Genomic DNA, 18066 nt, shown 5'->3' with positions numbered 1-18066 from the left:
ACTCAACAGGGAATATGTTGTCAGAATTTATTCTGTCAGCAGTGATGGTCCTGAAACCTTTTTCATGATTAAACAGACTTTTGAGCATGTAGTTTTCAGTCATATCCATAGCTTACGAACAGTGAGGACACATTAAAACAAGACTTAGTACAGCCTAACATTTAAAAACTGAGAAGAGTTTTAAAACTGTTCAGGTGTAACAGAAGCACAAGCAGCATAACCCTTTCCCCTCCAATAAAAAAAATAAAATAAATCACTGGACAAGAGAAAACAAAGGATGAAAGAGATTTTCAAAACCCACAGGGGGTCCGCACGCTCATTTATCATCTATGTTAATAGTAATAAGCTGTTCAAATCCCACCACTAGCCCTGCAAAAATCACAGCCAGTTTTCCTCAAACCCTGATCAGAGGTTAGCAGTGTACCTCCCCGTGTCTTTATCCATCTCTCCCTTAGTTTATCATCAGTATTATCCCTCCTCAAAATGACAGTAATACGTTTAGTTCCAGCAAGACTTCTATAGCTGGCAGTGGAATGCTTCCAGGGCCTGGGGATGTAGGCAGCCATACTTTCCAGCCTAAAGTTTAACTTTCCCTTAGGGCAGCACTTCTTCTGGTGACTGGATACTGGCAGCTTTTGTGTTCTTCATTAGCCTGCTGATTAACATACTGCTAGAGAATTCTCCACTACACCTAACTGCTGTTCCAGCACTCACTGGCACATCTATTGTGAGAGATCCTAGAGCAGCAACACAGCGTTGTCTGCCTCTTGCTTTTCTTCACAATACAAGAGATCAGGTACATATGTATTTGCTTTTAAAACAATAGCTACACATCTAACTCAAAGTTATAAAGAAACCCTGATCAAGCAATAACAACTTTAATGGAATTTTGTGAATGAAATTCCCATGGCAACAGTAAGAAACAGAGTGCCAGGAAATACAACCTACTCCAGTTTTCTGTATGGTAGAGGCTTCTAAGCTCGAACAAAAACCTAAGAAATAAATATCAGAAATCAGCAGGCCTACTGTTTTTTTCCTCATTCGGCATTTGAGAAACAAGCTAAATCAATCAAAAGGCAACCAACACAGTACTATGGCATCAGGAACAATTTACTAGCCTTCCTAGTGTAGAGACGTTTGGCACAAAGGGAATTAGATCTACCTGATACTAGCTCTTGGCTTTCTCTAAAGTCTGCTACTGATTAACATGCAAAGCACTACATTTCTGAAAGGACAATGGTGGGAAGACCTTCCACAAAGCCATCATTTTAAATTCTAAGGCCTGGAAAATTTCAGGCCTCAGGCCACGAACAATGGTAAAGGCTAACAAACACAGCCAAGCTGCAAATCCTGACAAGTTGCGTGTACAGCACTAGATAAGCTTTGTAACTTTTTAGCTGCATCATGCAGACTATGTAAAATAATATGTCAGGCATTAAGGTCCCTCCCTTGTAGGCATTCTGTTCCAATCAAAGGATTTCTTTCAGAAAAGCTTCCCTAAGGACGCTGCTGCGATCTCAGGTACGGAGCAGCAGCAAATACCATTTACAAGGCAGAAGGTAAACAGCAGCAATTCCTTTAGCAGGCTCGATGCCACCAGCATTAGCTGTGACAACAGCCTCTGCTTCCGCTCGGTGGGACACTGCGGTGAAACCCCCGGAGCACAAAACCCCATTCCCTGCAGGAACAGCCCCGAAAGCCGCGGGCAGCAGCCCCGACATTCCGCACGGTCCGTACAGACCTTGATCGTGCTCCTCCACTCGCCCGGGCTGGTTGCCCATCTTCGGTCACTCCCCCGGCTCTTCCCCGAGCTCCCCTAGAAGCCCGGCGCCCCGCTCATGCTCGGTGGCAGAGGCGGACCTGCCTCTATCTGCCTTTAACGTCTACGCTTCAGTCAACTTAAAAAGGCAAAAAAAAAAAAAAAAAAGAAAAAAAAAAGTCAGCTCCTTCCTAGTTCCTGGCACCAGGAACCGAGCCTGCTGCTCATGCTGAAGCAGCTGTGGCTCTCCCTCCTACCTCATTACAATATTATGCACTAGAAGGCCGGCCTGTGCAGTTAATTAGCTGCCTGACTGCTGGAATAAAAGGAGGGGGAGAAAGGGAGGCAGAGAAAGAGCCAGCGAGCTCTGGAGGAAGGAGGAGCGACTCCACGAGCGGTGCGGGCCACCCAGGGGCGGCCGGCGCGCACTGCAGGCACCGCTTTCGCCAAGCCCCGCTGGAGCCACAACCGAGCTCCGCCACGGACAAGATCTTGGCTTGGAAACTCGAGCAGGGCTCCGGTGCCCCAACGCAGCCATGGCTGCAGAGGGGCGAGGGGGGCAGAGAGCTGTTTCTAGCCCATACACTAGGAAATTCCCAAGCGAAACACTGAAACGCAGCTGGGAGTGAAGGGCAGAAGGACTCCCAGCGAAGACAAGAGCAGGCAAATGCCTCCAAAGCAAAGACAAAATTAGTTTTGCCCCCAGTTCACAACACTCGAAGCGTGCTTACCATGGAGCAAACGGACCCTGCCCATAGGTCTAAGTACACTGCTGGATAGAGAAACACTTGGCCATCTGGTTAAGGACTTCCCTTAACTAAGCTGTCACGAGAATTAGGAGACCAAATTTCAGAAATGCTCAGCATCTTCTGAAAACTTACGATACCTAAAAGATACTGAAATGGAGACTGAATTCCTCTGAAATCCTGACCATGATTGTGAGCATAAGCCCTTTCCAAAATGTCCCATCAGATTTGTTCCGATATCCTCTGGGGATACTCCTGGCTAAGCTTGAGCATCCCCAGCTCTTCTTAGCCTCAACTGATACTAAGAATAGTCAGTACATTGCAGGTTCACGTTCATATTATAAAAATGGTGTACAGGATACACTGAATACTATTAAAACCTCATTCTCTTTGTTGAAGAAAGGACATGGTGGTTTATTATCCCTAACACACTACTACAGTGACTTCCAAAGTTCCCCTCATGGTAGTTCCTCGCAAACACTGAAAAAACCCCAAGAAAATCTGAAAGCCACTACTACATCTAGAAGCTGCAACCACAAATATGGTCTACATACCAGATCTGTATCATCAATATTTTTGACTATGACTTGTATGGCAAGAGCAGCTGCCCGAAGCAGGCCTATCCACAGAGGCTGGCCAAGAGCCAGGCTTTCAAAGCAAGAAATCAAGATACTCCTCACTAATGGACTCATGATGTACATGGGAAACAAGAATAGTGAATGGCTCCAGTGATCAGTTTCCATTACACAGGAAAGTAACAGAATCATCTTCTTATAGTCTTGGTTTCAACATAAGGGTTCAAAACAAATTCAGAAATAGTAAACTAACGTGTCCCAGGCTCAAATCAGATTGAATAGAAAAGATACAGGAATTAATCTAGCTAGTTGTGAATCCGTTATTTCAAATAAAAGAGTCTAGAGATCATTCAATATGATAGAAACAGATTTTTGCTAATATTTCAGTATAACAGGGCGAGTTAGGCATCAGTCTTAAATTTTTCATTGTTCTTGCTCTGACACTTTATGGATGAAGCTAAAAATTTTCATACAGCTGTCTGTATTTGCGTGACATTAAACAAAACTCCTGTCTACTTCTATCTTATGACATGCCAAGCATAAAATGCTTTGTTTAATGAATAAGTTCTATAAAAAAAGTATCACTGAGAGCACATTTTTCTTCTAAAAGTCATCTTATGGTCTGTTAAGTCTTGTATCTTATTAGGATGGGTCCTCAGCTTGCCCTTCTCAAAGGTACAGATACAAGTGTTCTCAACTATTCAAACTGTTGAAACATGTCTCCAAGACAAAGAGATTTTTCTTCCATTATGGACTAAAGAGTGACTTCTGCTTTTCTTCATCAGGATTCACCAGAGGGATTGTATTAGCCAAGATAATCTCTTGGGTTGATAAATCCTGACACTGAGCATTTATTATTTCAACACCCGCTTTCTATTTCTGTAACACAAAAGGGAATAGTGTAACAGGGTCCCAGTACAGTATAGGGTGCAAGGGTGGAGTAATTATAAAATGTAATCACTGAGTCAGAGCAAACACAGCTGAAATCTGAGCACTGTGAAGAGCCATGACTGGAAGAACCAATCTGTTATTTTTGACAGTGGCACGAAACATAAGTCAGACCATTCTAACACCATGATAGGGAGCATGATGTCAGGCAAAAGACTTCTAGCCTAAGTCCGCAGTGAGAAGTAAGGTATGAAATTTAAAATACAGCTATAGCCTGAGCAGAAGACATGGAGAAGGCGTTACTGTTTATGGAGCTTGCAGCTCAAACTGAGGAAAAGGAAAAAAGAATAATGGCAAGCTTGATTATAGCGTGGTAACTAGGTAATAAATTATGACAGCACAGCTAAATCTTTAGGCGTGTATTTGTTATCTGAACATTTTACATTATTTTCCCTTCCTCCTCAGTAACAAAGGCACAAAAATTAATGGATGAATCTCTAAAACAGATTAGCCGATTTCTTCCTAGGCAAGAAGTTTGACTCATCCCTTTGCACTATCCACTTGTGGGACTGTCAGTAAAACCCCACAAACACCCCTTTTCTGTGTAGTTAGAATGGGAATGAATTAGTCAAGGTGCAACATATGTAATTCTTTCAACTCACTAGTCAAATGATTGGATTTACTTGCCAGGCATAACCTTTTCTCGCATGCTACTCTCACAACACAGCAAATGAATTAGCACAACTTCTGTTAAAATTATAATCCGTGCTCAAAAGCGTGAAGAAGCCACAGAATTACCTCAAATTTCCAGTGGCCAGACAGCTGACAGTTTCTTCAGAAGGCCAAGGTCTAAAGAAGTTACAGATGCTGAGCAGGACCTCCAGGCCAAGACTGAACTAAACTGAACGGGCCCTAAGGGTGGACACTGGCTATCAATACCACTGTTCACAGTATCATGCTCTACTTCCACTAATGCTAAAGATTTTGTGAGCACTAAGTACATACGTAGCAGGGAAAAGAAATCTGCAGAGCTGTGCATATCATGCACAGTAGTGGACCCCAAAGGATTAGGAATACAACATCTATGTTGAAACCCAGAAGAAAGAGCAAATGTATTTTTAACCATGCTAAAAACTGAATTTTTGTTGTGAGGATAATTGGTGAGGTCATAGTTAAGTTCATGGCACAGAACTGCAGCCTTCCAGGAACCCATCTGAGATGTAGCTGTCATTCCCTCCCTCTTACATTAGATTTTAATACTGTAAAGTAAGCCAAAAGCTGCTGGGGGAAAAAAAAAAAAAAAACAGTGGAAAAAAATTATACAAGGAATGCCAAGCCCTTTCCTGATATGCATACTTGTCAGACCAGGCCAGCTTTGCGTTCCTTTCTTTCGCTCCCTCCCATTCTTCAAGTGCAAACACAATGGCATTCTGCCAAGGCATTTTGGCTGTGACACGTTTAGGCCTAGAGAATTTGTATTACGGATCATTTCTCTTCAAACCAGCTGAAGGAAAGCTGATAATTAACCTAGGGCAGGTAGTCAACACAAGGTTGTGTTGACTTTTCTGAACAACTTCACTAAAGAAGCCTGAAAAGAAAAGAAAACAAGCTGAGAGATCATAGATCTGTACTATTCCTGGACCATCTGCCCTTTCTGTTTATGTATCTCTAGCAAAGCTTTTGTGATCATCACAGTTTGCTTACAGCTGTAATGGATCTTCCCTATACACGTTCTCTTGAGCCAATTAACTGTCAACAATTTAATGAGTCAAGTCATTACAGTCTTTAAGATTTAGCATTTCAGTATCCCTACCACACACTGAATACTCTTAACTGGCTCAGATCCCAGGGTGGTAAACACGTGCCAACAAAGTCATTCTCAGGGGAATATACAACAGAAAAGGGTCTCCCTTTCAGATCATTTTAGCAAGAAGTTGCGTGCAAAATCTTAGAACGTGTTAATACAGATTCAGTGCAGTAAATGTAGATTGTGCAGTAGATTAGGGCAGCAAGAAAACTAAAAAAGGTACATGCTGCAGAGAGCGTTGTCAGCAGAAGTTAATTCTTACTTGTTTAATAATGCAAGATGACAGCAGACAGCCTGTGAATGCCTCTCAAAGAAGCTGCTCTCCTTAACACGATCAGGTATCGGAAATCGCAACAGACAGTCACTAAAACGCATTTCTCTCGCTTCATTCCCAGTTATGGAAGAAGGTTCATACCATACAGCCAACACCAGAACAAAAGAATAATTGTCTCTGTCAACCTTCACATGCCACCTTCAGAACAAGAAGAGAGCATCCGTCGATAGATCTCTCTAGTTCAAGGAATCATGGGACTGAGATCTCAAGTTTAATGATAAGGCCACTGCTATTTTTTCATTAAAGAGCTACTGAGCTCCTTCTGCCCTACTGGAATAAGTGCCTTTTCTGATTAAAATATCCTACCAGAGAAAAATATTTATTAAAGGGGAAAAAAACCCTGAAGAACAGTCCTGTGAAGCAGTGCCCATTCCAAGCCATTCTAAGATGTAGGACTATCCACAGGTTACAGAAAGAAAGAAAAAAGGTTAGAGGAACGTGAGAATTTAACATGGCAAACATGTTAACAAACATCACACAGGAACTTTTTCAGCAAAGGCACCAGAAGTGAACATATCCATTTAAGTGTGCAGGCTATCACACGAAAAAGTCATTCTAAGAAGAAATAAGAGAAACTTGACAAGTAGCTGCCATAAACTAAACCTGGAATGCCAAATTTCATCTACCTCAATTCTTCAGCTTTCACTTTAGAGGTTTGCGGCTGTAATCTTCTAAAATGGTGCTGAAAGTTAGTCTGATTACTCGATACCCGGGGAAATCCCAGCTAGAGGAAATATTTTGCTAAGTAATGTCAGAGAGGTTAAGGTTCAGATTCACATTTGCACTAATAGGTTCCAAACAACCATGCAGATATGTGTAAGTGTGTGTAGATCCAGCTACATGTAGAGCTATGGACGTAAATGTAGACATATATTTTCGCATTGTTTTACCTGTTAAATTCCTGCAGTACTTCTTGCCTATTTGAATGACATCTTGACAAAGCAATTTTTTTGACTCTTCCTTTCCTTTTTACATCAATTCCGGAGCTAGAACCTCTTTTTCTTGATAAGAAAGAATAATTATGCAAGAGCCGTGTCTTGTACTTGGGAAGGGGAGCAAAATGCAACTAGCTTTCCAGATGAAGCATATTTATTGTGCCTGGGAAACCCCAGATGAGATCAGTCATTTGGTTTCTAGTGAAGTCTTGTGGAACAGAACGCACCAATCTCGTTAGTGTCTCTCACACTTGTCTCTATCTTTCACAAGAAAAACGAGACAGTAACGAGTCTGAATGCAAAGTGCAGCAACCTTGCTACAAACCTATAGTAGTCCTTTGATGTGACAGATCACAAAAAGCAGGGCCTGTCAAAAACTGATGTATGGGAGAGTAAAAGGGCCCCAAGGTCAGAGAGCTGTCCTTCAAAAGAAATCACTTTCCTTTTTCCTGTTCTAATTGGGGTGCATTAGCGTCTTATGAAGAATTAAACTGTCAATTATGTTTTTTTCAAAGATTCTTTTAAAAAAAAAAAAGCTTTTTTTAAGAAAAATACTTTTCTTGAATTTTCTGACCACATAGAGAAGGCTTCTGGTCTGGATTAGCGTCACATTAACCTAAATGGTTACACCCCATCAGAAAGCGACAAACACTCGCCAAGCAGAGACATTAGCAGAAAGAAGACAGTAAATTTGATCAATTCTGTATATTACTCTCAGATAGGAAACTTGAAGTGACAATTCTATAAACATACAGGGAGCTCTGAAATCTGTAGTCTGCCACATTTTCAATTTTGATGGGAAAGAAGCATATCTAACAAGTGTTACATGCAATAAAACCATAGACCAGTCTCCCCTCTAAAATCAACCACAGTTGAACTCGTTCAGGTTTCACAAGTGACACCGATACTTCCCCACACTAACACCAACGCTGGCAGGGGCCAGTTAGCCTCATTTAATTAAAGCCTCTCTTTTCTGAATATCATCACTATCAACATGGACAAGCTACAAGCAACTACGTTTCAGAGGGAAATCAAGGTTTTTCTTTTTACATAAACTACATGGCAAACAAACAGGCCAAATGGACTAATGGTACGTGCTCTACTAGAACTAGGAAGGAACTGAAGATACGCAGGTATCATATTTTGTCATTGGGACGCTAACATTGGGCAGGAATGCAAGTGGCAATTCACAGAAATCCTCATCAAAACAGAGACCCTCCTTATCGGAGCTGAACATTGTTCAATCCAAAGCGTTCCACAACAGAACATAATCTTCAGGTCCTTCTATAGCCTTCACTGATTACGCCAAATTTCTCAGTATTTTTATTTTATATTTAATTCACCAGGTTTTTTACAACAGCGTGCTTTGTACAGCTTCATTTCTAATGCTGGCAATGTTCCATTCTGGGATTAGTAGCTTTTGTCCGGGTAACCTGCAGAGTTCAGAGTCTCGACGCTAGATGCCTAGGAGATAATTGAAACTCTTAATATCTTTGAGTTTGCCTCCTCTATACTTCTGCACTGGCAATGTCTCCAACCATTGATGTTAATCAACTCAGCAGGCATGCACAGAAGGCAATGCACTTTTATTGCTTTAGCTGAAAATGTGTGCCAATTATTGATTTTTCCCATTTTATGCATAAAAATAAATTGCCATTTCTGATGGAGCACGGGATGACACCCTTACATTCCTGCTGGTGTCTTGGCTTTTTCTGACCTCCAGAGATATAACACATGCCATTACCATTGTGAGAAGGTACAGTACGTGTCTTCTGACATGGTTTGAGCTTTAGAAAGATCCTGAGCTTGTCAGTAAAATGTGCAGGATTTCTCCAAGTTACGTGATTATAACGTTGTTATTGACAATTTCCTACTGTTTCTAAGGCAAATTCACTAGGTCTGTATAGATTTAGGCTTTACTTAGGAATAAAGAAATAAGCTGATGAAGCAGCCTGAGAAAACAAGCACAGCTATCCATTACTTACGTTTCAAGGATACTTCATATAATAGCTGGCAGATCTTGATATAAAAATCAATATATTTGTGAGAAATGCCTGAAGCACGCTGAATACTTTTGAATTATGTGCTCACAGCTCAGCCCAGCCACACATCCTGGCTGTGTCTCTTTTCTAATGTCCAGCACAAGATTTTTTTCTTGTTCCTGTCAAACCTGACAGATAATAGCTTCTGGCACTGAAATAACAGCACGGAAGCACATGAACACGATTAAACCAGGCAGCCTTGAGGGAAATTTTCCGAAAGTGCTTGAGTAGGGAGTTTGCAGGGAGTGAGTGACAGGACCAAGAGCAAGGATTTGGAATTACTTCTAGGATCCACTGAGCAAGCAATCTCACCTGTCTGAACCCCAAATTTTCCATTTGCATACCAGTATACCATGCAATGGTCTTCATGAGAGGTATATGATCATATAACAGCTTTGAAATTCTCTGTGAAACAGTAGTATTTACAGTTATTTAGCTTGCAAGACTTAAAGGATTAGAATCTGAAAAATTACCTGTTTGGTTTTTTTTTTATAATCTTGAATCTTAAGGAGAAGAGAGTTCTAGTTTTTAATGAAGATATAAATTTCTCTATTTAAACACTTTAAATTAGTTCTTTTACTATATGGCTTCACAAGTGCATGCATTAAAATAACCATTTTTCAAGATTAGTGACTTCTTCCTCCTTTTTTGCAATTTTTCCAGCTCTCTTCCATCTACTGAAACATTAAAAGCAATGCAAGGACTCTATACGTTCGGTTTTAACATAAAGCCAAATTGCCACTTCAGGACAGTACATGGAAATACATAACACTGTGGATAAGGAAGCTGAATCCAAGACATTTATTTCTCTTTGCGTGTTATTTCCCATTACTTGGGATTTCAAAACTGCCAAGCAGTTACAAAGCCAAACATCACAGCACAGAACTTCCAGCCAGAACCTGTCTCCAGCTCCCTTTGCTCAACTCCACGTGCCAAGAATGGATACATGAGATTGGCCTCACCTCCCTTTAAGTTGCTTATGATTTACTGCATTAGCTTCCAACAAGGCAGACAGGGGTAGTTATGTCAGCAAAAGGCCAGAATGAATAACTTTAACTCCACCAAGGGCAGCATACAAACAAGCCTATTTAAGCAAGCAATCTTGATGTCAATTATTTATTATCTGCAGCATTTGGAACACGTGCTATTGCTCAAGGTCGACACACAAATGTTGGACAGTTACACCCAAAGAAGAAAGAAACTTAAGCTTTGCTATTTCCATACCTTATTTCTTTCAATTTCTCTTATACAATGCTATAATACCAACTGAGTGCCACCAGAGTGTAGCTGGAACTAATATAATATCATTTCAGTGAAATAACTGAATTGCTCACTTGAATAATAGACAAAGCCTGATCTAAAAAGCACAAACAAGCCGGGGGAAAAGACATGATACCTGCAGTTAAGACATGAAAGGAAGATGCAGAACTGATTAAGGCAATCAAAGAAGCCAAAGAAAGTGGTTTCAGAACAAAATTTCAAGACTTGCACAGTTGGGGATGTACACAAACATCTGCATTCCCCAGCTACAGGACCATTCGTATTTGGATTAGCTCCACAGTCAGTTAACATTGCCGTATAGTCTTGATCATAAATCAGAGACTATTTGGGATGCTATTTCAATAAAGTAGCGTGTCCAAAAATGTTCTCTCCTTTTCTACTTAATGTTCCCAGGAACATGTTGTGCCCTCTGTCATAACTGATTTTTATTTTTCCTCTTAGCAACAATATACAGTATTAAAATATGCCTATTGATATTTTCTCATAGTGTGACAATCTAAAAGTAGCGTCCAGCTTTGTAACCCTGCTCACTAATATCTAGCACCTTCCAGTGGTCATGATAACAACACGTCTTCTCAGAATATAGCTAGATTTCCAAGCACCCTGTTGGACTGTAGAACCACTGTGAAAATTAAGATATGTAAGATACAGATCTTTTTGAATACATACCTACAATAGCCCCTCTAAGACCCAGGATAGTTCTTTCTAGGTTAAAGGAATTTTAGAGGGGTAGCACATATAATTCTTATTTATTTACACAATATACATAGCTCCACATTTGGTATCTTTTCTTTCCACTTAGCGCTAATATTCCCATTCACATTTCTACAAATGCTGATGCAAAGCAATATATGAGATCAGATCTAATGATGTAATTTAAGTTGGCAAAACAATACCCAGATGTAACTTGACGTCTAGAAACCATTTTACCCTTTGCATTTAAAGCAGTCATCATCATAAACCTTATCCTTCCTCCAATCCCAGTTATTATGCATGCATGCAGAAGAGGGCTCTCTATTCCAGTGCTAGTATTTTTGTATCTGACATACGTATTACATTCTGGGCTCCCTGCAGTGCTGTTTCCCTGGCTGCATTCCCAGGATGCTATGCTGCATCATCTGTACAGGTTTTCTTCTCCCCATGTTACTCCTCCCAAGCATCTTTTGCCAGCATCATGCCTCTTTATTGGCTGGTGAATCTCAAATGCCTTTGTATATGACTAGTCACTATTAAATTTGAGGATTTACACATCAATTAACTGCAGAACAGGATCTGGTTTTGGATTACTGTGAAGCACTCGTGCTGTTACAAGATGCATCATTTTCTTTCAGGGTTGGGGGGGAAGCATACAGGGAAGAATATAAAGATTTTTTTTCTTTATTTCCCTCTCCCAGAATCCCTTTCTGGTTAGTAATATTGTTCTGTTACACGGCCAAACCCTTCAGAGGCAAACAGGGAGGTCATGGTCAAATTTAATAAGATCTCACATTCCCTTGGAAATGCCACCAGGGAGCAGACAAAAGCAAGCGTTTGCTGAGCTCCTGGGGAAAAACAGAGCGTTTGCACAGAAGCCCTTGGTATGCAGATGGCGTCGCTGCCTTTCGGAACGGGCTTAGATTGAAACCAATAGGAACAAGCTGATGGGGTAACGCCGAGGGGGCGCGGTGCCGCGCCGCAGCTCAGGGGCGCAGGCTGTACACGAAGATGCAAGGGCTGGCTCCTTGTTCTCGCCTCTCTGCTGTGTCCCAGGAACAGCAGGGTAACCTCTCTGCCCATTCAGCGGAGGGAGAAGGGAGAATGCTATCGATATGCGGTGAAAATGTAAAACAAAAATCCAGCTTTCGAATGGATTTATCGTTCTGCGAGGCAGTGGGCCGTGCACCGCCGGGGCGCCGGCGCCCCCGCCTGGCCACACCGGCCGGGCTCACCCCCCTCGACGGCTCCTGGAAACCCCCGGCTTCTCCCTTTTCTCTGGGGATGACGGACTCATGAGGCGTAGGACGCGCTGAAAGGCCAGCCTGCAAGGCACTTTACATCTCGTCCTACACGCTGAATACTACAGCAGGTAAGTTATAGCTGTGCTACAAGGCAGGGGATGAGGAAAACTCAGCTAGCATCTCGGTAAGCCAAGTGACACTCACAGCACATTCTGTACAGAGTCTTGTCCAGAATCTTTCTATCTACCTGTGCTGGGCTTCAGTCGACTCTCAGCAAGCTCAGAGATCGCTCCTGTCGTAATGGTCTTCTTCAGTCGAGAGACTCCAGAAGCTGCTGCCACCCCTGGTTTTGTCAGCATGTCATCGCTGCTTGCCCTCTTCAGCTGCAATACAGAGATTTTGTGAGCAACCAGAAGATTAAGATCTTGATTATTCCCATCAAGTAGTTCAAAAGGCAAGGTTCCTGGGAGAAAAGGAACACATGCTCTACAGAACATTTACATCAAGTAATCCAATGGGAATATTGCTTTAATAACCATACCAAATAATTTTTTTATCAATTTTTGTATTTGTTTTGCATTTTAGATATTTGTGAAGTGGGTTAAGAGACACTGCTGTTTCAATAGCAGAGAATGAAAATGGGAGAGACCATTCAAATAAGAAAGAAATCATTGAAAGGCAGTGGAAAAGTAGTTTACAGGAGTAGACTACTGTCAACTCCAGCTTCTCGGATCTTACTCTGAACAGCATTCATTGTATTTCCTCAGTGGTTTACATTTAGTCAAGTATTTGGGCCTGTGCAGGTAAGTGCCAGTTGCAGAGCCGGACACACTGGGTAGGTGAAAGCAGCAAATAATCGGCCCTTAATCTGTCTGTCAAAAAAAGATCCTAAAGGACCTGCTGGCTCTTGTCCCTCCACTCAGGATCACGCAGTTTTGCCCCAACAGTGACCTTAGACCCTCTGAAGAGACTTCTGAGCGATCCCAATAGCAAGTAACTGCCAGTTCCTTCCTGTGTTTGTCAAACAGGAGTCACCAAACTTTGTGGCCTCATAAACTAGGTTATCTGACATGAACAAAGAACATGCTGGAGACCAAGCCAAAAATCTGGAAGTCATTTAGCTGAGAAGCTCAGGCTGCCACAATAAAACACAAGAGCAGCCAGTGCAAGATCTAAAGCAATTACCAACTGGAAATCCCTTATATTAAACATGATTTCAGTTATTTGCCCTCCTTGTTTATTGTAAAGCAGTGAGCAAAGATGGCAAGTTGTCTCATGGCAGGACCTAATACTATTTCACTGGGTAGTAGAAGCTGAAAAGCCTGTTCATAAGAAAACATTTTGTTCATGTGACCACCGAGGAAATCATTCACAGCACAAAAATGCATTGGTTTTCAGAATAGAATTCTGAAGTTTAATACGTATATGTTTCATAAGCTTGGAAGAAGCTAAACTATTTGCTTTACAGGGTATTTTATAGTATGTGGATTATTTAAACATATTAGTGGATATCACTATAATTTACTCAGCCTTATTGTACATGAGAAAGCAAGGGTAAAGCAAGCCTACTCTAAATGCGTACTCAAGAAATCCATGCAATACAAGCACAATGAACTTCAGATTCAAAGAGACACAGTGAAATTACATTGCTTCAGCAAGCAGAAGTAGAAATTTATCTCAGAACTTTCGTCAGCTGCTTTCACATTTGTGTACCTCTGTAAGGGCCCATGTACCTCTAATAACAGCCTCTAATTAATTTCAGGAAAAATACTTTAAACATTTTAAAAGACCAAAGCTCTGGACAGTCTCCCTAGAGCAGTATTTTTTCTATCCTTTTCATTTTGTGGACACCTAAACTGTTTTCACAGATCAAAACTCACTTCCTTTGAAGTTGTCTGGTGACACTCAGGGGCTCCATGAACCACAGGCTGAAAACTACTGCTCTGGTTAAGTGAAATTAGAGCACACAACAAGCATTTCCCTATTTAGCAGTTCCTGAATGTAAAATCTTTAAACAAAATGAAGCCGCTCAGCTCCAATTCTTTCTCCCTTTCATCTCTTCCTCTGACTCAGAGTCTGTGGTTTCCTGGACCCTGCGAGCACATAAGTTTCAATAGCTGAAGTGTTGATCTGCTCCAGGATACCAAACAGCTAACTTTTTGCCTTCTGGCAAGAGGTTTTGTCAGCTCACTTTTAGGAGCAGAATGGAACAATCTGCTTTCTGACCTTTAGAGACTTCTACAGTCTCTCTAAAGTAATTTCTTCAATGTGGCTTTTCTACAGCAGCAACTGTAAATTTGCTATTTATTTTTCTCCGTCTTCAAAGTTAAGGCAATTGCCTCACACAGACGGTGCAAGCAAACCCACTCATACCTTGTACAGATACAGTGTCTCCCCCCTCACACACAAAGTGCTTTCAGAAACATGCATTAGTCTAACATACAGCACAATTATAATCTCACTAGGCTTAATACAGTGGTCAAGCCCACTCCGAGCCTCAGGGTATAGTAATGTTCCAGGACTAAACCAAAGCTTAAACCTGGAACAAGGCTGTAATGTTTGCACAGTCCCTGCTGGTTAGTACCTTGCTGAGCCGAGATTCAAAGGCAAGTGAAGTCGAGGACTTGGACGTCTTCATTCCTGTTGAGGTGGTGGAAAGTGGTTTTCCTCTGTCAACCCCATGACTCCCTTGCTTTGCCATTGCACTCCAAGGCCTGGCAGTGCTCTTCATTTTCTTCACAAACAGCTCAGTCTACAGAACCTAAAAAAAATAAATAATGTTTATATATATATACACACACACACAATAATATAAATCGTCTATATATCATCTGGAAGAGAGCAACAGAGATATCTGGCATCAGTTTAAAGGGCTGAAAAGGCCATACTAAACTTTGTTCCCTCTCGTATACATATCAAAACTCAGCCTAGAGAAACCCTCAGAGCAGGTTGCAGCCACTTGTACTTTTCACACTGGCTGGTAACATGAAACACCACAGAAGGAACACTGACTTTTGTTGGGACTGTGTAAGTCAGAGACCTCTATCAGCCACAGGAGAACACCTGCCAATACCGAAGCACAATGAAAAGAGTAACTGAGAACACGGAAGTCCCCAGCAATTGAAGACAACCTTGGGATAAAAAGGAAACTACTTCTCTTACTGTTAGATCCAGCGTCTTCAACTGAAATAATACTCACTTTTAAAAACTCACATGAGAAGCAAGTTTCCTCAGTTGTACGGAAAATACGATATCTTAAGCTTATCAGACTCTTCTAGAGAAGCAGCAGTTGATGTTACCACAGTGATAAAAAGATATCTCACAATACCAAGATTTACAAAACATGGTAAAAAAAAAAAATCAACTTCCTGACAAACAAAAATCCAGATCCACTATTCCTCAGAGATAAGCTTATGCAAGAGACAAATCCTGCCAGGAATCAGCAAACAGACGTGAATTCCTTTTTTTGGATATAGCTGAACAAATTTAATCTGCCAGCAAGAACAACTAGTCTGTTTCTCTCAGTAGGTAGACAGCTGCCAATTAAATAGCAAGCTCAACACTTGTAGATTTAAAGCCATAAATTTTCCCCAGCTATTGCCCAATCCAAACTAGGAGCAGAATAACGAAATTAGCTGGATTTTTAAAAAAAAAAAAAAAGTCCCACCAGTCTGAGTTGGGAGTGGGAGGGAGGGGAGATTGCCTGAGATGCCCTCCCCCACTTTGGTTTAAGCAACATTTTTCTTCTGCAGCTTCATTTTTTAAAATAGACACGGGATGTAGCTGTGTATCAGTGTTGTGTAGGCAGAGGCTAACTTGCTTCTTGTCTGTTAAACAGGTAGCCAGGAGATGTACAAAGAAATCAGCCTAGCGTCTCAGCCAGGGGAATGTGCTCGCAGGGAGCACGTGCTGTTTACCACACCAGAGCCCAGCTGGGCCAGTGTGAACTTGGACAACGGTCCTCTGACAGAGATGCCGAACCAATTTCTTCCTGACTGAGTCAGAAGGGCTTAGGGTCACATTTTATATCTCATAATTTGCTTTATACTTTATTTCACATTCACAAAGAACACCACTCACTGAACTCATGGGAAACAAATCTGTTTGGGGCCAAGTTGTGTTTGACACTGACAGCACCTTCCAGGTGCCGCGATGGTCTATTTAAGGAGTGTTTTGCTGCACAGAGGCAGAAGGGAATGTCAAGTGCTCTCTGCTGTCTTGTGGAGAACAAAGCTAGCAAGTGACATTTCCTCTATTTATCCTTGGTGCCTCTTGCAGGGAGGGCTGTGTACTTTCTCCACAGCTCAACCTGTCAGCTCCTTAATAGAGAAATAAAAAAGTTAGTAGTTATTATTATTACTAAATATAGTCATTACTCTATTAAAATTCTTAACACATACAGCATGGAGCCATCAACTGATCTCATTAGGGGAGAAAGAGTAGTCTTTGTTGATGATTATGCTGATCACTTTGCTCCTTTTTTAAAGCACTGACAGATATGTAAGCTATATTACAATAGATAATAATGTTTAGCATTCCCACAGTTCATGATCTACCTTAGCAAGCTTTGGTGCTTTACATTATTTAATAAACTATTATTTTAATGGGCATACCATTCACTGTATTTATATGGATGAACAAGCAACTACACATGCAAATTACCTTCCTGATTAAGATCTTCAAATTATGCAGATTTTGGGTTTTGCAGATCCAGTGGTTGCACGTGTGTTTTGCTTTATTATACCCTCTGGATTTCTTCATAACTGTATCTCATACTTTCCTGCCTTAAGCTGTACAGATGCTTTCTTGATATCCAAAAGAATTTAATTTTGAGTCATCCATAGCATTTTAAAGTTGCAGTGGAGTGATATGCTCATTAGTAAAAAGAAAAAGTACTTAAAACAGAAAAACAAAAAAGCCAAACCACAATTCAAGAAATCCAGCCAGTAGCCTGAGGCAAACCAGCTTTTTCATGTAATGATAGCTGAATTATGTGCCATGTGGATTTTATACTATTTTACTATGCCAAGCAGATGAAACTAAAATTGAGAAGAGTATATTTGGATTTATTAGTGTTTATTAGTTTTCCATGTATTTAATATGGGAATAGGATTTGTAAAAGGTGTAGGTAAAGCTTCTCATATCTCTGGCTAACCTGAACCTGCCTTGTAGACAAAGATTTCAGCCTCTGAAGTGGGATCCCCATACTTTCCACAAGCCTCATTTGTACTTCAAAGTAAAAAGCCAGGTTGCGCACATCTTGAGTTGCTTTCATTCCTAGATAGGTGACACACATTTGAGTTACTAGAAGTACTGCTTCAGGAGAACTACTAATCAAAACTACTTCCAAAAAAAAATAAAATAAAAGGAACTCATGTTGGGTAGGTAGCAATGAACCGTCAACCAAAATGCTAACTTAGATATCTAAAATGGCTGCAGCCAGCTCGCATTCAGGAAACCTAACATTAGCAAAGAGGTTTATTTAATCCTGGTATAGAAACAGTTCATATAGGGACAACTTGTAATAGACTGTATCAAAAACATCATATACAGCTTTTATCTGCTTGTCTTAGACACACCATTTTTTTTCCATAGATGAACAATTAAAAAACAATATAATTTTTAAATCTAGAAAAATAATTAAAAAAACACATTTTTGAAGATGCTTGTCTTAAAATACACCTAAAATTACTCTTCTAATCCAAATCTTACACTAGGCAGCAGCTTGTCAGAGCAGTGCAACGCCTAAATGGCAGCCTCTG

General features: G+C 40.9%; 1 protein-coding gene across 7 annotated transcripts in view; it reads right to left on the bottom strand.

Moving 5' to 3' along the window:
* The window catches only part of SPECC1 (sperm antigen with calponin homology and coiled-coil domains 1), a 94290-nt gene that overhangs the window by 57162 nt on the left and 19062 nt on the right, over window positions 1-18066 (bottom strand). For 5 of the 7 annotated variants that reach the window (XM_074594401.1, XM_074594405.1, XM_074594403.1 and 2 more), the window contains exons 2-3: window positions 14889-15065; window positions 12552-12687 (exon numbers count right to left, since the gene is read on the bottom strand). In XM_074594401.1, coding sequence (XP_074450502.1) covers window positions 12552-12687; window positions 14889-15035 — 283 coding nt within the window. In that variant the 5' untranslated portion in view covers window positions 15036-15065. Of the gene's footprint in view, window positions 1-1741; window positions 2069-12551; window positions 12688-14888; window positions 15066-18066 lie in introns of those variants that run through there. The other 2 variants (XM_074594404.1, XM_074594407.1) reach the window with 1 other exon arrangement.

Source organism: Larus michahellis, chromosome 7 (assembly GCF_964199755.1).
Source record: "Larus michahellis chromosome 7, bLarMic1.1, whole genome shotgun sequence".
Taxonomy (NCBI): domain Eukaryota; kingdom Metazoa; phylum Chordata; class Aves; order Charadriiformes; family Laridae; genus Larus; species Larus michahellis.
The sequence above is the reverse complement of the archived record's forward strand: the minus strand, read 5'-3'. Positions and strand labels throughout refer to the sequence as shown.